General features: G+C 37.1%; 4 protein-coding genes, 1 non-coding gene and 1 pseudogene across 6 annotated transcripts; 4 read left to right on the forward strand and 2 right to left on the reverse strand.

Annotated features, from left to right (window-relative positions):
* ANT1 (aromatic and neutral transporter 1) lies at window positions 1-2462 on the forward strand. Its single transcript, XM_028085491.2, has 3 exons — window positions 1-547; window positions 967-1614; window positions 1974-2462. Exons 1-3 carry the CDS (start codon window positions 332-334, stop codon window positions 2355-2357), a joined length of 1248 nt encoding a protein of 415 aa, XP_027941292.1. The 5' UTR covers window positions 1-331; the 3' UTR covers window positions 2358-2462.
* A 1816-nt stretch (window positions 2463-4278) lies between these two features.
* Window positions 4279-4703, reverse strand: LOC114176455 (small ribosomal subunit protein eS28 pseudogene; annotated as a pseudogene).
* Window positions 4704-6165: 1462 nt separating this feature from the next.
* Window positions 6166-10260, forward strand: LOC114185149 (SWAP (Suppressor-of-White-APricot)/surp RNA-binding domain-containing protein). Of its 2 annotated transcripts, none has more exons than XM_028072704.2 (4): window positions 6166-6353; window positions 6746-7833; window positions 8481-8758; window positions 9195-10260. In XM_028072704.2, exons 2-4 carry the CDS (start codon window positions 6788-6790, stop codon window positions 9980-9982), a joined length of 2112 nt encoding a protein of 703 aa, XP_027928505.1. In that variant the 5' UTR covers window positions 6166-6353; window positions 6746-6787; the 3' UTR covers window positions 9983-10260. The 2 variants fall into 2 exon arrangements, with proteins under 2 accessions (XP_027928505.1, XP_027928513.1); XM_028072712.2 differs by having other exon boundaries at window positions 6180-6353; window positions 6780-7833.
* Window positions 10261-13740: 3480 nt separating this feature from the next.
* Window positions 13741-17825, forward strand: LOC114194501 (putative glutamate carboxypeptidase AMP1). The gene is made up of 10 exons (XM_028084771.2): window positions 13741-14839; window positions 15264-15506; window positions 15710-15862; window positions 16000-16071; window positions 16299-16386; window positions 16549-16632; window positions 16746-16834; window positions 16930-17043; window positions 17161-17295; window positions 17380-17825. Exons 1-10 carry the CDS (start codon window positions 13898-13900, stop codon window positions 17557-17559), a joined length of 2100 nt encoding a protein of 699 aa, XP_027940572.1. The 5' UTR covers window positions 13741-13897; the 3' UTR covers window positions 17560-17825.
* Window positions 17826-17993: 168 nt separating this feature from the next.
* Window positions 17994-18066, reverse strand: TRNAR-CCU (transfer RNA arginine (anticodon CCU)). The gene has a single exon. It is a non-coding gene; the product is annotated as a tRNA-Arg (tRNA).
* Window positions 18067-18080: 14 nt separating this feature from the next.
* LOC114194509 (uncharacterized) lies at window positions 18081-21362 on the forward strand. The gene is made up of 9 exons (XM_028084784.2): window positions 18081-18323; window positions 18402-18602; window positions 18706-18847; window positions 19183-19253; window positions 19448-19478; window positions 19581-19648; window positions 19747-19853; window positions 20788-20887; window positions 20985-21362. The coding sequence occupies exons 1-9, from the start codon at window positions 18176-18178 to the stop codon at window positions 21077-21079; spliced, it is 963 nt and encodes a 320-aa protein (XP_027940585.1). The 5' UTR covers window positions 18081-18175; the 3' UTR covers window positions 21080-21362.
* The last annotated feature ends 639 nt before the right edge of the window (window positions 21363-22001 follow it).

Below are 22001 nucleotides of genomic sequence, written 5' to 3' on the forward strand. Positions count from 1 at the left end.
AACTTAGATACTCGTTTCATGCTCTAGCAAACAGCAAGGTTTCGTAAGAACAGAACTCATTACCACTGCTTAACGATGAATTGGGTGTTTTCTGTGTTGTCGACCCATTAAATTGAAAGTGACAACGTAGGGTAACACTGTCAATGGTCAAATATTCATTATTTATAGATCCACACCCGTCATCACCAACAACATCGATTCCTAATAGTCCTTTTGGATTTTCCGTTCTCCTGTCATATTGTCTCTGACAGGAGCGACACGTGTCCTGCATGGTGGACTCGTTTTCAGTCACTCGTTAAGACTCGGGGTAGATCGCGTGCGGAGAAGAAACATGGAGGGGGACAAAAAAAACATGGCTTCTCCTCTGCTGGAGCCTGTGCCTTCAAAGAGGGCTTCCAAGCTTCAAACTTTGGGAAACATCATAGTCACCGTTGTCGGAACTGGAGTTCTTGGATTGCCCTTTGCCTTTCGGATCGCTGGGTGGGTCGCTGGATCGCTTGGGGTTGCTGTCGTCGGCTTATCCACTTACTATTGCATGCTCCTTCTTGTGGGTGATTCAATCGTTGCACAAAAATCTTTCTTTTTCCTTTACTTTAATATGTTAGAGCACAGTACTTTATCCTCATCTAACAGTTACGTATGTTTCACCTTTTGAATCATTTCTGCTGATAAGACGAGTTAAATGGCAGTGTAAAATCTAAATTTTCGATTTTTTCTTTCTTCTTGGTTTTGGGTATGAATAATTGCAATTTGGCATTGACTATTGCTGTTTTTGCCGTACATAAATGGGATACCTTTAATTATCCCTTTTATACTTTTTTTTGTTTAGTGTGGGATGCACTGTGCCATTGACTTCCCCACTGGAAAAGGAAAAAATGGGCGTGAACTAAAGTTACTTGGTACATGTTTTATTTTATGATTGTTGTTCCTGTCTTTTTAAGGTTTTGTTTTTATTCTTGGGCACAGGTTAATTGCAGAGACAAATTGGCGTCCGAAGAGCCACTAGGAGAATCAAACACATATGGAGACTTGGGTTATAGGTCTTTTGGAACCCTAGGTCGGTTTGTGACAGAAGTTATAATTGTGGTAGCACAATGTGCTGGATCTATTGCTTATTTTGTGTTTATTGGACAAAACCTTCATTCTGTATTTGAAAGCCAAAACCTATCAATGGCCTCCTACATATTTATGCTGGTACCTGTTGAGATTGGATTGTCTTGGATAGGGAGCTTATCTGCTTTGGCTCCTTTCAGCATTTTTGCTGACGTGTGCAATGTCTTGGCTATGGGAATTGTGGTGAAGGAGGATGTGCAAAGGACCTTTGGGGAGGGGTTTTCATTTGGAGAAAGGACAGCAATCACATCCAACATTGGGGGATTGCCCTTTGCAGCAGGCATGGCAGTGTTTTGTTTTGAGGGGTTTGGAATGACACTGGCCCTAGAGAATTCTATGCAGGATAGACGTAAGTTCCCAATTTTGCTTGCTCAGACATTTGGTGGGATAACTCTTGTGTACATTCTTTTTGGGTTTTGTGGTTACATGGCTTTTGGTGAAGAAACCAGAGACATTGTGACCCTCAATCTCCCAAGGAATTGGTCATCTCTTTCAGTGCAGGTAGTAAAAAGATCTAAACTTCAAGCTCTTCAGTTACTCTTAAATTGTTTTCTTGCTGTTAGCTAATCAATATTGTTCCTGTTTCCTGTTTGAAACCCTGTTGCTGGAAGGTGTTTGATATCATCTGATGATGATGTAATATAAATATCACTTTTAATTTGTGTCAGTTAATCTATTTTACATGAAATCATCATTCCTTAATCACATACACATCCCATATTGTAATTTGTCCTTAGACATGTCTACTACCATAGTACAGTTTGCAGAATACCATTTCATATTGCATGAAAAGCCAAGCCATGGCTCTATTATCTTCAAATCTTGTGTTGTATTTTATATAACATTTTGTATGATGCCAGGTAGGATTGTGTGTTGGGCTTGCATTCACACTTCCAATCATGTTACACCCAATTAATGAGATTGTGGAAGGGAAACTCAAAATCATTCTCAGAAACAACAATGATTCAACAGGACCAGGAAAAATTTGCATATGCATCAGCCGAGCGATTGTGGTGGTTGGACTGGCAGTGATAGCTTCATTCGTGCCAGAATTTGGTGTATTTGCCTCATTTGTGGGGAGTACCTTATGTGCAATGCTCTCATTTGTTTTACCAGCCACATTTCACCTAAAGCTACTTGGTTCTTCTCTACCCTTCTGGCGTAAAGCCTTAGATTTCATTGTATTATTTTCTGGATTATTTTTTGCTATTTATGGGACTTACAACACAATAGTTGGAGTTTGATGTATAACATGTATTTTAGTTAGTAGAACCTTTTGTACAACTCAATTCATTGTTTTTAAGCGTTAGAACTTACAGTAAAGCAAGCGTGCACAATCGTCTGATTCAGAGTTCTTGCGTGAGTTGTCCTCCTCTTTGCTCTTTTCAGTCCCACAGAACCCTAATTGTCCTTCACCTAATTGTAAAATTCATTATTCTTTTAATCTATAAAGAGGAAAAGGGAGAGGGAGGTTCAAAGCATCACTTTCTTGATTCATGGATAACATTTTTTCTGAACTCAACTAGTTTATTATTTGAAATGACTGATTACATAGATTGTTTATAATGGATGTGAAGAGGTAAACAATAATGGACTTAAGTGTTTTTTCTTTATTTAGTCATGTTGATTGCTGCCATTACCTAGATTTAAGAGAAAATAAAATGAAGTGGTATATCTGAAAAGCTTTTATCATAATCAAATGTAAAAGTAATATTATTTGAATAGTGTAAAGAAGCTGGAATTATATGAACTGGTTTGCTGTGAACGGGGAAAGTTTATATCGACCAGTTTTACGTTGATTACAAGTAAATTATTAGACCACAAGACCATAGGCAGAGTTATAATTAAATGTGGTTGAGAAAAATGATACATTCAGATGTGAGGGAAGAAGAAAGAAAAAACGTATTAACTTTTGTAGGTGAAGTTTTTAACTAAGGTAAACTGCCCCGCATCATAAATAAATAAATCTGAAGCAAAATTAATCTACAATTTGGCTTATGTAGTCATAAAATTACAGCAGCCACTTGCAGCTAGAATTGCAATAATAATCTGAAATGTTTATTATAGTTATTCGAGACAAAAAGCTCATATTTGGTTCGTATCCCAAAAAGTAATACCTTTGTATATCAGTTGTTTGGCATAAACTTCCAAAGTAAATGTTACAGTAAGCAACCTCCTATAATAAAAGACCAACTTCTAACATATGATCAGTTGTTGGTGAAGGGAATCAATCAACAAGAGTGAAAAGATATTGATTTCGACTTTAAATTTTTGTTGTCGAAGGGAAGGAGAATTGTTTTTCCTTAGTCTGGTACATTCTTGTGACATCCATAATTGAGAAATAGAATACAATATTTTTCTTATGCTACTTTGTATATTAAACTTTCTAGAAATCTTTAATGAATCTTTTACACTATATAATCTAAAAAAGAAATTTTAAACAAATCTTCTAAATTATAGTCTGAAAAAATAAAATTGTGTTTAGATAGCATAATTTATAATTATAAAACTGAAACTCCGGATTGAACTTTCAAGAAAAATCACACCTCATTAATTCCGAAAGAGTTAATTCAATTTTTTTTGATCATGGAAGAGTCGATTTGAATTTTTTGTTCATTCCCGTAGAGTTGCTTCGGAAATAATTTTCTTTTTATTTCAGAGTAGTTGATCCGGAAAATTCATCTGCAGAAATATTTGTTGCTAGCCAAAGAATATTTTAAAAAGTTCAATCTACACGTATTAAGAACGGAAAACTAAATAAAGACCATTGTCCAGAACGTCCAAGATCAACTGCATCTTCAGAAACCAGAAGAATGGTCAATTAATCAATTTTCAAATGATTTCAATAAATGCAGGTAAAAGGGCAACGAGTTTCAGAACAATACCACATTCTTCTTTAAAAGTTGACCATACAGTGATCTCTACATTCTGGCAAGTATGAACCTTTTTTCAGATAGTTAAAATCCAAAATCATTGTTCTCAGAACAAAGCTTACTCTATCAAGTCACAATGTTCGGACTACGTTTTATTAAGAATTTCTATCGAAAGTGCTCATAAGACACAAATCAAAATAACAGTCACAAGTTCACAACAATACCACCACCATTTTCCAGATTGTAATGATAAGCAGTTAAGAGATTCTAAACTTTTGAACAGAACAGAAAATGATGCAGTAGGAATAGCTAACTATTAATGGAAGCCAAATCATATAAGAATCCATAATTCATATATTAAGACAACCATACTTCAATCTTGAAACTTAGATTTAAAACAACAAAATTCAGACCATAATTTGAATGGAAACAGATCCAAAACAAAAAGATAGGCTGACATAACCTTTGACGTCCGCTAACTACCACAAAAATAAAATCACTGTTTTGATGTAAAACATCTAGCGCAATCTTCTTGCTTCCCTCTCAGATTCGAGTAGGGTGAGAATGTCTCCTTCTCTCACAGGTCCTTTCACATTCCTCATGATGTGACGATTCTGATCATCCAAAAACTTCACTCTAACCTGAGTCACCTGCCCTCTGGATCCAGTACGACCCATAACTTTAACAACAAGAGCATGCTTCACCTGAGACTCCATCCTGCTCATACAAAAACAACGCTTTTGAGATGAAACTGGACACAATTGGGTTTATTGTATCACATGTATCAATGCGCGTATGACAGATAAACCATAACAATCCTAAATGAAAATAAAAATTGAATTCACCCAAACTAACATGAAATGTCAAAAGTATATTCACACAACAACACACAACTCCCCCTGGGTTTAGGTAAAGAATAAATTTTAACATCACGCATATAGAGGGAAAAAAAAAGCAAACCTGGTCCAGACCTAATATAAATAATAATTTTTCACCAAATATATGTAGGCTTTGTTCCACAAATTCTAACCTACACCAGATTCTTTCGTTGGAGGAGGGCTTAATGAATGTTAAATTCAACATAAGATCCACCAAACCAAACAGTTGACGATTTTAAACAGTAAATGATTTCCGAATGTCAAACTTCCCCAAATGGAGAAGATTAAGGAATATAACAAATGACAAAAAGTATATAAATAAATCCAACTTAACATTGGTTAAATCACTCGGTTATACTCTAATTTACCAAACGAGCCCCAAACTTGCCTAAAAAAAGTATAAAATCAGTCAAAACTATACGATCCAACGGAAATCAAGAACAAGAAATGCACCACAAATTCCATCTCTCGTAGAAGGGAATAATTCCGGAACAAGGTCGCAGACGCAGTAACAGATAACAATACACTTCACCGTATTTCGAAATTCAAATTAAAGAAAAGCAATTCATAAAGAAATTTCAAATCACGCAAACAGGAAGCTATCGAAGCGAGATAAATACGTAAAAGAAATAACTAATTAGAGAAAAGGGATGAGTTGTAGACGATGAGTTCTCACCTGAAATAGAAGACGAGTGAAGAAAGTGGCTAGGGTTTTGGAATGCTTGCTAACACTTTCACGAGACCAGAGGAAGGGTTCTGTACCTCACCAACACATATATGACCCAGTTAATCGCACAATGACATTTCTACCCATCATGTGTTTTTGTGGTGAGTAATATAAAATAATGCTATATTTTTTAATATTTTGTATATAATAATATAACTAATGTTTAGTTTTTAATATATTTTGAAATTTGGTAATTTTTATTTTGAGTTAACATCAAAGCAAAAATATATTAAACGATATAAACAATTTAAATATTATCATAAAATATGTTAAAACATAAAATAAATAATAAATTTTAGTTAAAATTTTTAAAAATAGATTAATTTTAAATTTTACTGAAAGAAAAATATATTTAACCCTAAAAATTAGTCGAGAGAAATAATTTCTTAAAATTATAGATACACGGAGATTTTACCTATTTTCAGACTTTAATAAATTAATTTTGCTCAAAATTAATTTGAGGAAGGATGTATTTAATATTTCAGTAAAAAATTGAAACAAAAATGCGTATAGAATGTAGGAAGAAAAAAAAAATGGTGCAAATAAAACCCACTTTTAACAATCATCGGTTCTATTTACCCACACTTTGTAATGGGCTTTGATTGGCTACAAGAAAAAACGAAACGGGCTTCTTGTTTAGTGTCTTCAACATCGGCGAGCCCCAGAGTATAATCCAGCTTGGCTTTGTCGACGGTGCGGGTTCACCCTTGGGGATCCCCTTTGCCAAACTCTGCAGCGCCATTTTCAGCATCTTACTTGCAGGTACATATTCTGTGTTTGCTTATTAGCGTTCTTAATTTGAACCTGGAATTTGAAATCCCTTGATTTGGCTTTAAGCTTTAGGCTAGGTTTTACAATTGACAGCGTTTATACTTCGAGTTTCGACTATCTTTTATTTTTTTATGTTCGTTGGTTTGGCTCAATTCAAGGAATAAACTTCAGCTGAACTTGTTAATCACTAGAATATAAGCAAAGGAACCCTATCGAGCCAATTATGTTTTTCAGAAATGATTATTTAATTTCATGTCCAGTGTTGCAGTTCTTTTAAGTTCGGTAATGCATATGTCAGGTTTAGAGTATATAATAGGATCAATGGTAACCACCTGTATATGATAACGAAGGTGAAGGAGTTTTAAAGTTTTCTCTGGTTGTAGGTACATTAATTAAGATAATACTTCTGAAGTGCAGTTGAGGTTATGGAACGTCAGGGTCATGATTATACAGCTGCATCTGCTATGGCATATGCTCAGCAACAGAGGCAAGCTGCTAATATGCAGCAGCAACAACAACAACAACAGTTTGGATTTCATCCTCAGCATCAGCAGTTTCCTTCATCAATGCACGGTCCTCCTTTTATACCCCCAGGTCCAGGTCCTGCACACCCTCCTATGCAACAATTCCCGTATCATCATGCCTTGCAGCAGCAGCAGCAACCACTTCCACAATTACACCCTCATGCCCCTCCCCCGCCCCATCTCCTTCTTCAGCAGCAGCACCAAGGACCGCCTGCATTCCCTTCACATTATCCTCCTTCTCTTGTTCCATCTCCTTTTTATGATTCTGCCCCACCCCCAGTCGCCCCCCCTTCTGATCCGGATCTCCACAAGCGAATAGACAAGCTTGTTGAGTATGCAGTGAAAAACGGCCCCGATTTTGAAGCTATGATATGTGAAAAGCAGCGTGATAATCCTTCATATAGTTTCCTCTTTGGTGGGGAAGGCCACGGTTACTACCGTTATAAGCTCTGGTTATCAACTCGTCCACCGGGTGGTCCATTCAACCCACCTTTCCCATCATCTTCCATGCCCATGATCCACCCCCCTCCAAATCCAATGATGAATCCGTCTCCTCTAAATGCCTCTCCAATGAATCCTGCAGGAATAGGGTCTTCACCTTCAATGCTAGGCCCACCTCCTTTCCAACAGTTCTATGATCAACAACACCACCATCAGCATTCTCAATCTTTTGGTCTCCCTGGGCGGCCTGAGTATGATCAGTCATCCAAGTCTTTCAAAGGACCCTCTGGGCCACTTCCACCTGATGTCGCAATGGAGCTCAATAACGTTCTTAACAATTTAAATGGTACAAAAGAATCCATCAAAGGTGCGAAACTTTGGTTCATGCAGAGATCTCCATTTGCACCATCCCTAGCAGAGGCTCTTAGAGACAGGGTCTTTGCATTGGATGATGTCGAGAGACAGTTACACATAATTTACCTTGCCAATGACATCCTTTTTGACAGGTAGCATAACTTATTATTTCAACATTGAGCTTACTTATTCTTTTTTCTCCTTCCCATTCAGAAACATAATTTGGTTGACTATCATCTGATAAACTCTTACTAATGTGCTTCTAATAATCAGAAAGAATGGATTGTGCGTACATGGTATTTTCCCTCTCTGTTATGTCAAAATAAGCTTGGTTATTAGTATAGATTTTTCACCACCATCAGTTTTTGTCTGATTGGTGTATTAATTTCCTGATAATGCAATAAAAATCATGTTTAATAGGACTTACAACTGTTGCCTAACAATATCCGTACTCACATTTTCATTTTCTCCAAATTTGTTATTTTCCTCCAACTCTCTTGGAAAATATCTGAAATCTCATGAAAATAGGCAAAAGAATATGCAGTCATTCTATGAATGCACTTTTCAAGACAACATGTGAGTGTATTCTTATCTCGGGGTTTTGTTAACCGTTTCTATACTTTTCTATTGATTAATTATATAAAAATAGAGCATTTTTTGCCGTCAAATTGTACTTTTTTGCATGTTTTTGGCTCGCCTAGATGTTTGCCCTCTTGCTTAGATAATCCTCTTGGCATTGATGTTAGAGTTTATGATTCTACTTTTCATCATCATTGACTTTTGTATCACGACTTCACAGCTTAAATCGGAGAACAAATGGCAATGACCTTGACAGTGAAGCTCTTGCCTTTAAACCTGTTTTAGGCTCCATGCTTGCAAGAATTTATCATAACCCGCAGAGCAATGAGGAATACAGGAAAAGATTGCAGCAAATGGTGGAGTTCTGGGCCTCTAAAACGGTATACGATCAGGATACTATATCTTTACTTAAGGGTGAGATGATTGGTGGGCTTCAAACAAGTCCTTTTCCTGGGGCTTCAAAGGATTTATCTTCTGCTTCAGCAGAATCAGTTGCAGGTTAGCTTCTCTTTTTTAATCAGAATGTTTCATGGCTTGCAGAATTCAGTGAAATCCTCTCTCGTGAGGTAGACCATTTCCTAGAGGTGTGGGGAATAAAAACAACAACAATGCCCCTCTTGTTTTAAGGAATTTCACTCAAATGACTTGTAGGAGCGGGAAGGGGTTGATTTCAGTAACTTCTGTTGTCCCAAGTGTTGTAAATTTATATATACATTGCAAGCTATTTTTTTTTTCTTGCATGTTTTCATTTAGTTTTTAATAAATGACTTAGCAGGATGTTGTGATTAATGCTCACTCACACGGGCCATCAATGAACTTGAGACAACTTAGTTCTCTTAACATTTTGTTGACGCTAACAAGAAATTTATTACTAGTATATTTATCATTTGATTTAGGGAAGTATTTATAGTTTCTTCTCCTCTCCCTGTTGCAGGAGTTTTGCAGACACCTAACCATGCTGCTCAGCAATGGCAAGGTGATAGGTTAGGCTCTGGTTCAAATGTCTTAGATCAAGATCGTACTGATAAGCATGCAGCTCCAGCACAGTCACTATCTGTACCCCTAGCAGCTCAGCAGTTTCTTCCAAATGCTGCTCCTCCTAGTGCCTTTCCTGGGTCCATGGCTATTCCATCTTCTGTTCAACCTGCTAACCAAGCACCTGGTGGTGTTCATTTATTGCCCCCTCAATCATCCAGCACCGGTGAACAATTGCCACCATATCCATTATTCCCACCTGGTCTCATTCCTGGAATGGTTAGAAAGATGCAGATCGGTAGTGGGGTTCCATATTCTCCATTGAGCCCTTTGGATATCCCAACCATCATACCGCCATCAACTGTGCCACCATCAGAAATTCTTCAAAGAGTGTCAAAATTCTTTAAGGAAATTGGAGAGGTAAATCCTTCTGAGGGTCCTATGAATTCTGATTCAAGAGATGAAGATGATGAATATGATAGAGAATTTGAGAGGGAGCCAGCAGTACGAAAGGGAGGTGCTTGTATACCTCCACCTCCAAACTTGCAGGTTGATCCAGAGACAGGGACCTATGTTGATGGGACAGTAGAACGGAAACCTGGATCCAGTGGCTCGGGCAGGTTAGGGCTGGGGGCCACAGCTAATCCCAACGAGGTGAGTCAGTATGATGATGTATATACATCTTACAGGAAGCAGAGAAGCACCAATTACCATTCATCAATGAGTGCTAGAGCCGCAGCAAGATGAAAGCTTCAGTTACCTTTTCATCCGAAGTTTTGGATTGCTGTATGTTAGAGTGGGTCTGTCAGCTTTGTGTTTATTAACATTTCCTTTGAAGTCTGTAGTTAAAGCTGAGGCTTTTGTTTGTTATGTTGTGCCAATGGTCCAATGTATTTTGTCTACTGGATTCATGGACGTTTGGATCCATCATTCATTGAACAAAACTGAATATCCTAAAAACTTTAAAGGCACTCATGATAAATTGGTTAAAAATGAAATGTAATCCCATTCTCTTCTTTGCTAAAGTTTGATTTTGCTATACGGTTTAATGGAGTTTCTGTCTTCAATCTCTATACCATTTATTCATCCTAGTCTCCTTTTCATATTTAACGGATTCTGTTTAATTGTTTGATTCAACATGTTTGAGTGAGTTGTGCTTTTATTGCTTTTTCCAGTTCCAGAGAACCTTAATTATCCTTATAGCTTATATACAGAAACAAATTAAAAAGGGGTTGTCATAGCATCACTTTCTTCAGTTGTGCAGTGAATTTTGCATCCCAATGTTGACTATGGCTTCCTTCACGATCGTGATCAAGCAGGATAACTAATGAATTGGCTCAACTTGGGCATAAAAATCACTGAGACTTGACCTGAAACTGACTTGTTAACAGCAACAGCTAATTCCTTAACGTTAATGGGAGCCACGTGGTTTATGTTTTGTCATGTCTGCGTTTGGCTATGGAGTTCAGCCACTGGGCTGGGTGGGACACAAAAGGCTGTCACTCGCAATGATCTTAACTCAATCTTATCTACCTAGGCTGCCCTCGCGTAACGCCATGCAGTCCTTTTCTTTAACTGTTCGAGTCATGCACTAACGGCGAAGGCTTACCAGATCGCACCAAAAAATGCCATAATTCTGCCACCCACTTGACCTTAAACCCCATTCGGTTAGCGAATAAGATAACTCCAGTAAGCTTGTGGCACCTAGCAAATCAGAATTCCGTTAAATAGCTTCAAATCTTAAAAGGCCCCACGTGGAGAGTTGTGTTTCGGCTCTGGGGAATCTTAGGGAACATCCTGGGTCTCCCCTAGGTTCCTCTGCCCTAAGAAAACCCCATTTTATAATCATCGCTTCTTCGTCTCTCTTCCCTCCTTTTCCCCCAATAGACATAATGGATGCTCCCAACACCTAATGCTCTCCCCACTCACACAGGCGTGGACATCCACTCTCCCTTTCCTATATGGATCTCATCTCCTAGTGGAACACAAACAAGACATTGATTCTCATTCTTTTTTCGCACCAACCAGACACACATCAGTTTTCAAAAACTTATATCAAAAAGAAAAAGGCAAAGCTTTCATGTCTATGTCTGCTTCTGCATCACCTTTTTTTGATTATTTATAGCCACATCTTCAGGTTTTATTCTTAGGATCTATATATATAAAGTAGAGTATCGTTGAGTTGAAAATAAATTTTACTTGTACAAGTAGTTGATTATAACTTTATTACTCGTCAAAAAATATTCTTATAAAAAAGTGCTTAATTGATTCTGTATACAAAAAATTGTCAAAATACTAATTTTTATTTAAAATAACTGTCGTCTGTCAAAAAGAATTGATAAAATATCTCAAAATTTTTTCCTGCGTCATTTTGTAAATAGTTTTTGACCTTTAAAACTTGTCTGAACCTTAATAATTCTTTAGAATAAGATGTATTGAAAGTAAATATTATTAGTCAGAATATAATTCTGTAATTCATATATTACTATTATTATATATTTTTATAAATTAGTCATAAATTGACTGCATTAAAAAATTTATAAAGTACTTTTCTATTTTTTAGATGCATCTCACTCGAAAATCTAATGGAAAAGTATATATATTATTTGAAAAAGATGTTATAGATACCCAATATTTTGATGTGAGTAGTGACAAAAAGCTTGATGGTTAGACCAGCTTGGATTGTTCTGGGGACAAATTGACATTGTGACTCAAACCTCCACCGTGCATGGATCCACACACAGTACACCCTCCCTCACTGTCATCCACCTCTTCACAACCCTTATAATAATCACAAAACGCATCATTTTTCCCTGCTAGAAAGACCACCATCCTATATAAAAAGTCATTCCAAATAGTGCTAATTGTTAGAACTATGATGCTTGATTTAGTCTCACATCGCTTAGAATAGTGAGATGTGGTTCTCTATTTTACTATATAAGAAACTCTATGTAAAACTTTAAGATACACCAGAAATACAAATACTTTCTAGTGCAGTCGTGGACGTAGGCATACACATTGTATGCCGAACCACGTTAAATTCTCTGTGTCTATTTTTCTCTCCTTTATTCTTTCTTTTATTGTCTTGTTCCTAACAATTGGTATCAGAGCCGTGGTTGGGCAGCTTCTGTTGGAGGGTTAAGCTCAGATCTCATTGGTGTTGTTCTCCCTAGTGAAACTCCCTCTGAAAACCTGACAAGTGGTATCAGAGCAGAGTCAAGCCCGAGTCAGAGTTTGGGTCAGAACCTGAACAGATAGTAGAGTCAGTAACTCCTGAATTACCGACTAGAAGGTCTAGCAGAACAATTGATGCTGGTGAGCCAGAGCATTTTGCTGAGGCTATGCAGGGAGGTGAATCTATTAAGTGGGAGATAGCAATGGAAGATGAGATAAAGTCTCTTCAGAAGAATAAGAAGGTTTTGAAGTACAAGGCAAAGAGAATCTTGTATGCAAGCTTCATAAAAGTTTGTATGGGTTGAACTAAGCACCGCGACAATGGTATAAGAAGTTTAATGAGTTTATGAGAAACTCAGGATTTCACACATGTGAAGAAGATCATTGTTGTTATGTGAAGAAACAATTGTCAGAAAATTTTGAAATGAAGGATCTTGGTCCAGCCAAGCAAATTCTTGGTATGAGAATTTCCAGGGATAGATCTAAAGGTATTCTAAATTTATCTCAGGAAAAATATATTAAAAAATTGCTTAGTAAGTTCAATGTTGGAAATGCTAAAACCAGGAATACACATTTGGGAACTCACTTAAAGTTCTCAAAAAGGCAATCTTCTCATACAGAGGAAGAAGAACATCACATGTCTAAAGTGCCATATGCATCTGCAGTAGGGAGCTTGATGTATGCTATGGTTTGCACCAGACCTATCTCACTTTACAGGGGTTTTCTTATGCAGATTTGGAAGGTGATTTGGATGGTAGAAAGAGCACAACAGATTATATTTTTACGTTGGGTGTCAAACAGTAAAAGAGATAGATGATATGGTTGAAGAATCTTCTAAAAGAATTAGGAAAAGGGCAAGATGAACCTTCATCAGTGACAGTCAAAATGCCATTTGTCTTGCTAAAAATCCAATTCTTCACCCCAGATGCAACACATTGAATTGAAGTATCATTTTATCATAAACTTGATAAATGATGGAAATTTGATTTTGTTGAGATTCCAGGTGCAGAGAATGCATCTGATATGTTGCCAAAGACTGTCACAACAACTAAGTTGAGGCTTTGCATTGCCTCAACTGATCTTCGAGAAAATTGATGATGAAGGCACTACACTAGGTGGTAATGTAAATCAAACCCCAAGTGGGAGAATGGTTAGAATTATGGTGCTTGATTTAGTCCCACATCGCTTAGAATAGTGAGATGTAGTTTTCTATTTTACTATATAAGAGACTCTATGTAAAGCTTTAAGATATACCAGAAATACAAAAAATACTTCCTAGTTTAGTCCTGGACGTAACCATATACATTATACACCAAACCACATTAAATTCTCTATGTCTATTTTTCTGTCTTTTATTTTTTCCTTTATTGTCTTGTTACTAAGAGTGATCACAAGAGCAACAACGATATAATGATAATCAAGAGTGAAGAACTCAACTCATTCTTTCTTCCTTGAACAGAGTCTACTCTCTTTCTTCTTCTTCCCAAAATGATGCCTAAACCCGTGAACGTTTTGGCAACAAAGCCCTCACCTTTGAGTACCATGGTGGTGGTGCTGATACTCTGCATTCTGGGTTTCTACGCTCTGCATTTCCCTCACTCTTCTACACCTTCCTCCTCCTCCTCCTCTCAAAACCTCTCTCAGGTGGAAAAACTTTTTCTCTCCGCTTCCTCAAACTCCACCATTTCTTCCTACCTCCGCGCTCTCACCCTGCACCCTCACCTCGCCGGAACAAAACCCGGCTCCGACGTCGCCAGCTATGTCCTCAACCACTTCACTTCATTGGGACTCAAGACCCACACGGCGACCTACACCACGCTTCTCTCTTTCCCGGTTCACTCCTCCCTCTCAGCGCATTTTAGCGAAGGCGGCCCCTCGGTGAGCCTCCGCCTCACGGAGCCGGCAGCCGCGGGCGTGGTTCAGGCCTACCACGCGTACTCGCCGTCGGGTGCGGTGCAGGCGCGTGCGGTGTTCGCGAACTACGGGAGGGAGAGGGACTACCGCGCGCTGGGCGCTATGGGAGTGAACGTGAGCGGGTGCGTGGTGGTTGTGCGGAAGGGCGGGGAGATGGGGCGCGGCACAGTAGTGGAGAGAGCGGAGGCGCACGGGGCGGCGGCGGTGTTGGTTTACGGCGAGGGTGACACGTGGCGGAAGGGGTTTGAGAGGGGGCACGTGATGAGGGGAGGAATAGGGGACCCACTCACTCCTGGTTGGGCTGGGGTTGAGGGTGGCGAGACACTGGGATTGGAAGATAGGGAAGTCTTGAAAAGGTTCCCCAAAATTCCATCTATGCCTTTATCAGCTGAGGTGGCAGACTCTATTTTGTCCTCTCTTGGGGGTGCTCCTGTGCCTCTTCAATGGAGGGGCACCCTAAGGTCTAAGGTCAGACATGTTGGTCCTGGCCCCACCATCCTCAATTTCACTTACCAGGTGAGTTGAATGCAGTGTAGTAGAGTCTCTCTCAACCCAAAAGCCTCGTTAAACTTTTTAGTGTTTTTGGCTTTGAAAAGTAGTTTTCTTTTGCTTCTTTACATTCTATTTTTTTGTCAGTAAAAGTTATTGGCCCTACCTGTGAAACAAACCAAACAGTTCTTCAAACATTTTTTTTGGTTTAGCCAATACTTTTCAAATGCGAAAAATATGGTAGACAAGACAATCTTGAAGCGAAGCATGCTATGCTTGTTGATCGGCTATCCTTCTATTTTGTGGGGAACCTTAAAATTTTCTGATACTTTATCATCAGTTGAAATATACTTGAAAGATAATAAACACGAGTGAGTGTGACTTTTTGTTTAATGATTTCCATTTATGTAGTGTTTGGGGTGTATGTTTTTATCCATTTTCATTTTTTCAGGGTGAAAAGAAGGTGGCCAACATTGAAAATGTTTTTGCTGTCATAAAGGGGTCAGAAGAACCTGATCGATATGTTCTGCTGGGGAACCACAGAGATGCATGGACGTATGGTGCTGTTGATCCCAGCAGTGGGACAGCTGCACTACTTGACATTGCTCGTCGGTTTTCTGTTCTATTGGGTTTGGGGTGGAAGCCAAGGAGGACAATAATTCTCTGCAGTTGGGATGCTGAGGAATTTGGGATGGTAAGTAATTTTCCTTCTTCACAACTAATTTTCCTTCATAGTAACGTGGTGTCAGTGGTTGTTGATAAGCTAGTAACATGTAATTTTACTTCAATGTGTTATCAGTTGCCTTCTTCAGCATTCAGATATACTCACTATTAATTTCAATGATGCTGTCCTTTCCTTTAACATTCTCTCTAAATCAAGTTTATCTGTTTGTGTAGATAGGATCAACTGAATGGGTTGAACAAAACCTTCTTAATCTGGCTTCCAAAGCTGTAGCATACCTTAATGTGGACTGTGCTGTTCAGGGCCCTGGTTTCTTTGTTGGCTCAACTCCTCAGCTAGACAGTCTTATTCTTGAGGTCACAAAAAAGGTATTCATTTGAAGTTTTATTATCATTTTTAAATGCATGTGTAAACATACATATAGTTAAATCTTAACGCATGTATCATGTTAGCTCCTTGTAGTTCAGTAATTCTGATCTTTAATCAGCTTTTGCTTTAATTTCAGGTCAAGGATCCTGATTCTGAGGGTGTATCACTATATGAGAATTGGGTTGCTGCTTCTGCTGGAAGCAATAACGTAATGCTTTTTGTCACTGCTGGCCAAGTATTTGTTTGCACTTGCCTAACATATGTTTTTGAGACTGTGATCTCTTGATTATCTCTATTTCTTTTTAATTCTACATGACAGATTTGTTTTAGTAGTAGGACATGATATCTGAGGTTTTAGTAATGAAAACACTTAAATTTGTAGTTGTATTAGGACTATCCTCATTGCTTAACACCTTTTGTTTTCTTGAATTACAGATTCAGAGGCTCAGTGGAGTTGATTCTGATTTTGCTCCATTTGTGCAACATGCGGGGGTTCCATCCATTGATATGTATTATGGAAGAGGTACGTACCTCATCTCTAGAAGATTCTGTCTGATTTATGTGAAGTCTTGTAATACAAAATTAAATGATTTGTAACCCAATATGCTTCTAATAAATATGCTATATATCCATAGACTTTGATATCTTATAATCTGTGATGCAATAATCTCTATCCGATTTCCAGATTTCCCTGTCTATCACACTGCATTCGACTCCTATAACTGGATGGCAGAGTATGCAGATCCATTCTTCCACCGCCATGTTGCTGGTTAGATTTTTCTTTTAACTGCATAATATGGTGTGCACATTTCTATTTTTTAGTTAACTGTTAATCCATGTGGCAGCCATAAGATGTAACTCTTTTGTTCTTTGTTGCACTAGTTACGGGAGTTTGGGGGCTTCTAGCACTTCACTTAGCTGGCGATCCCATTCTTCCTTTCAATTACGTTTCATATGCAAATGAGTTACAGGTGCTCCTTTATGTTCATCTCTTTGTAACATTAATGTTCTCTTAGTTGCAAATCATTCATATATTGATTATATAATCTTTCCCTGCTTTGGTTAGCTATACAAAAACATGTTGAGCAACTTGGTAGATCAGAAAATTTCCTTACATCCATTAACTCTTTCAATTGAAGAATTTGCTTCTGCTGCCAAAGAAGCTGATGATGAATCAAAGGTAAACCAAAGTAGCTGCTACAGGTTTTATTTAATGATACATCTTATGCAGCAAACACTCCAAATTGTTTCTTATTGCCTTGTATTTATGCTTGTCTTTCTTTGTTTTGACCTGCAGAAACTGAGATTGCAGGAAACAGAAGGTTGTGTTTTGGATATCAAAAAACGAGCTTTGAATGATAGACTAATGCTTGCTGAAAAAGGGTTCTTGGATGCAGATGGACTTCAAGGAAAGCAGTGGTTCAAGCATCTCGTGAGTGTGTCTGTTAATTACGAATATAATATGCCATCATCGTTGTATTTTGTGAATGAAAACCCGACATTTTGTTATATACAGGTGTATGGGCCTTCAAGCAACAATGAAAGGCTCAATTTCTTCCCTGGGATTTCTGATTCTATTACTGGTTCTACGGGTGTTACTGAAACAGAAAGGCTAGCATCAATTCAACATGAGATCTGGAGGGTTGCCAGAGCCATTCGTCGAGCTGCTTCTGCACTCACAGGAGAATTCACTTGAAAGCACACGCACAAAATAAAAAAAAAACTAATCAAGTTAGAGAAGATGGATGAAACCATATACGTTTTGAGTGTAAATATTACTAGTGTTTCTTTCAGCTGTTACAGGAGCAGGGTTGCTAGTCACATTTTGAGGTATATAACTGTATATTAAGGTTTCAGATAGGATATATATATGTATGCCTCTGCCAGCAGTTTGAAGACATGTATGTACACACAGTGATAGCAGAATGTGTTTGTAATGAATAATCTACACAAAATTTTCTACGTTCTGTTTAAAACCAAGGAATTTAGCTATGAATTGAAACGAAAAAGCGTCAAATAAATCAAATGTTGCTATCTGTCAATAAAATACCACTAATTGTAGTTTGAGCGAGTCTTTGTTTTCAAGTTCCAAAACCCCATCTTTTTTCAAGAAACTAAAAGCACAAAATACGCGCCAGGTAGGGGTCGAACCTACGACCTTCTGCTTAGGAAACAGACGCTCTATCCACTGAGCTACAAGCGCTTGATGAAATGTTAACGTATAATAAATTATATAAATATAATCTAATAATAAGATATCCCGCCACATTCTTTTTGACTGAGAAATTCAAAATGACGGGTATAAATTAGAAATGGAAATGCAATTGGGAGAGAGGAAGAAGACGATGGCAGAGGATCCGATTTCCAGCTTCTGCAACGCATTGGCTGCTTTCTGCAACCACCTCCACTCCTCTTCCGATGCTCTCAAGCAATCCATCGATCGCCGACCTATTCCTCTCGGTACTCTTCTCTCTTTTTCTAATTCCTGTGTTTGCGTGCTAAGCAAATTCAATTCAAATTCTTCCATTATCGTAACAGATTCCGCGTCGTCTATCTTCACGCAATGCCTGAATCGCCGCGTATCCGCCGCCACCGCCGACCTCGATATACTCGACTCCATGTCCTTCGGCACTGTCTCTTTCGAAGAGCTCCTAGGTCACTGCAACGAACTTTACAAGAAGAACCGCTCCGATCTGCTTCAACTCCAAGAGCGTCTCCAGAGCCGCGGTTACACTCCTGGTACTTCCATACCACAAAAAAAAAAAAAACACACCTAATATAACCTAACCTCTTTCTGCTTCGTGATTCTCCGTTCTTGTTGAATTTTATTTTCTTGATTCAGTTCCGGATATTGAGGAGGAAGAGGATGAAGTCGAGGACATACAACATCAGGATCCGGAAGACAAATTGGATAGTCCGTCTTCTTTCTATGGACCACTCTCCGCTGCCGATCCTAGCTTCAAAAGTTTCGAAGAAGATGCTTTGTATCCTTATCTTATCCTTCATTTACTTTCTTTCGCTAAATCTCAATTTAATACGATTTCCAGCTTCTAAATAGATTTAACATGGAATGAAAATACATAGGAAAAGGATTTTATCAGAATCAGATGAAGTACGGTAATTAGATTGATTTTAGGCTCGGAATCACATGCGATTGTCTTTTCAATTTTTTATTCATTTTATTTAATTTGGTACTTTTATTTCCCTAAATTTTTGTGTAAGGCCCTGAAAATTGGTTAACTATTAATATGATAATAGTTCAGTTGAGTCATTGCTCAGTTTATGATAATAGCTATTTGCTTCCCTTAATTCTCTTCAGACTTGATGAATCTTTGAGTTTGAAAAAGTTTGGGCTGTCAGATGCATATCTAGCCACCTTAGCATCTGAAGGTAGTGAATGTCACTTGCTCCATAAACATGCTTGTTAAGTTGCAAGTTTTTTTATTTTAAGGTTTATCCATTTTTCCCAGTAATAGTACTGGTAATATTGTTGATTACATGAAAACTAACCTTAGCTTCTCAAACTAATTAATTGTGCGTGGCTAATTCCGTTTTTTCCACTATTTTTTCATCTACGCATTCAGGTGATTTGTCATCACACGAACCTGACAATAAGTAAGTTCAAAATTATGGATAGCATTTAACTGTTGCCGGATTTTCTGCATTTCTATTGATAATTCCTACACGATTCTCATTCCCAAAGCTATGGGTGAACAGATTACAAGAATTTAGGCAGCAAGATCAACCCGTTGTGTCATCTGAAGGAAGCAAGTTCTTACCTATTGGTAATTGAATAATTTCCTGTTTCAAGTGTTTTAACCTTCAGCATATGGAGTTCTTTTATCAGTTTTTTTTTTTCCTACCCCAATTAAAATTGTGTCAGAGAATGAGAATTTAAAGACAGCCGAAGTTCCGAGTCCCAGGTTACAGATATTGAAGAGCGAATTTGAATGTCTTCCTGCTTACATGAAGGGTCTAGCGTCATGGGAGGTGAGGCATTTTATGCGGTGATTTTGAGATAACTAAAAAATTATTGTAGTAATGGATTATCATTAGAATACTTTTTTTTAAAATAAATTTGTTAAAAAAGTGATTTTGAAATAATTAGTTTTATTTGGATAAAAAATATTGTTTACATAACAAAAAAGTATGTGTAAAACATGGAAAAAAGTTGTTGGAAAATAATCATGAGATACAACTTTTCATATTCATAAAATTAACTTTTTTTTTCAAGGAATATATAACTTACTTACAGATGTTAGTTATTGTTTTAAACATATACCTGAAATTAGAAAGTTTTTATAGCAAAGCCAGCTGAAATCTCTAAAATTTTCCATTTTCTAAACATGCTTTCTCGATTGATTATACACTAAGGTTGTTGATTCTTCCTCTTGGATGCCCATTTTTTGCATGTAATCTTGACATTTGTATCGTTTTCACCATTATTATCTACACATTTAAAATAAAAAATAATGTGGCAATTTTATTGTTGTTAGGGAAATGAATAAAGGAAATATTTTCCTTAAAGAAATATTGTCTATCACTTACCTACCACAAATGCACAGTACTTAAAAGGTCTAAACTTACACCAGTCATGTAGAAGTTCCAGGAGATCTATTATCTTGGCATATTTTTTGGTGCTTTTCTGAGAAGGACAAAATGCTACTATAATTTACTGTATTATACAAGTCTTCATTTCTTTAAGCATATACGGCTTTTAGATTCTAGATACTGTGACAAAATACTAAGGTCTAAGGGCGGAAGTTCAGTAATGTACCTAACTTATGCCATTATTTACCTTGGTTTTGGTTAAGCCCCAAAATATAAAATCAACGATAATTTGACTTGGCAATCACGTGTTCATAAGAATTTTCTTATTAACCTTGAGATTTTTTATGTGTTCTTGTGCAACTTGATCTACTAGGATCTACTTGGAGCTGTTGACAAGATTAATTCCAGCCTAAGCAAGAAGACCAATGGATGCAGCTACTTCCACCAAGATGAAATCCCCTCATTTGAATTAGGTAGTATTGTGATTTATTCTCACTCATGACGAAATCTTTCAGTGTCATCCTTTAGTCACACGTATAACCTCAAATATGCTGCTGTCTGTGTATTCAGGGCCTAAAACAAGATCATACTTGCTACTTCTGGTGCGCATGAACCGATTGGTTGTTGAGACTATTGATGGTATACTATCGTACAGAGTATTGTAGATACGAGATCCAACGGAGAACCGTTTTTCATCTCCTAATTCACTTTTTCGTTGACATTCATATTCCAAGAAGCACGAAGCCTGAAAACGAACTCAGCAAATAGTGAGCACTCGTTTTAAGTGTTAGGGTATTCTGTACTTTCATAATTCTTTCTACTTTCCGTCTTCTTGTATTTGATGTGAGGCTATGATACAAGCCACATGCTTGGAAAAAGTATAAAATTACATTTGTAATTTATAATATATTTCAAGGGAGAACACCCTCTGAGGAATTTTTTTAATAATTTTCATCTTATTTTAATCCGCGATTTTATTTCTTCCACTTTAAAATAACATAAATTTGATCTAATTATCATTTTACATATATGTTTTGTTTCTTTTACTTTAATTGAATTAAAGTTTAGATCTAACATATTCATTCAAGCTATAAAAAATAATTTGAATGAATAAAATATTTAAGAAAACTGTAGATAAAACTGAGAATTGAATCATATTTTTGAAAACGTTTATATTACACGTCCAAATTAATAATTTATAAAAAATAATTAATAATACTGGCATGATTTGAGCGAACTATGATGTCATGGATCCGAATGACTATTTGATGAAGAGATTGTATTTAAGCTTCATTTGTCCGTCAACCAATTTTATTACTGGACTTTTACTTGTGCTGGTTGACTATAGACTGATAAAATATTGTATAAAAATAGAATAACGATGTCAAAAAATTATTAAAAAGAATCTAGTACAAGAGTGGAATAATGAAAATATTGAAAAAAGAAATTACTGTTTTAAACAAAAAATTCATGAATTAAATGAATATTTCAGTGCTTTCCATCTTAACCGATTTAAATATTTGATCCGCAACAAAATTTTACTATAGATGAAAAGAATAATTCAAACTCATACACACACACTGACTC

The sequence above is a fragment of the Vigna unguiculata genome, chromosome 1, assembly GCF_037176805.1.
Source record: "Vigna unguiculata cultivar grain cowpea cultivar isolate G323 ecotype 2 chromosome 1, ASM3717680v1, whole genome shotgun sequence".
In the NCBI taxonomy this organism is placed as follows: Eukaryota; Viridiplantae; Streptophyta; class Magnoliopsida; order Fabales; family Fabaceae; genus Vigna; species Vigna unguiculata.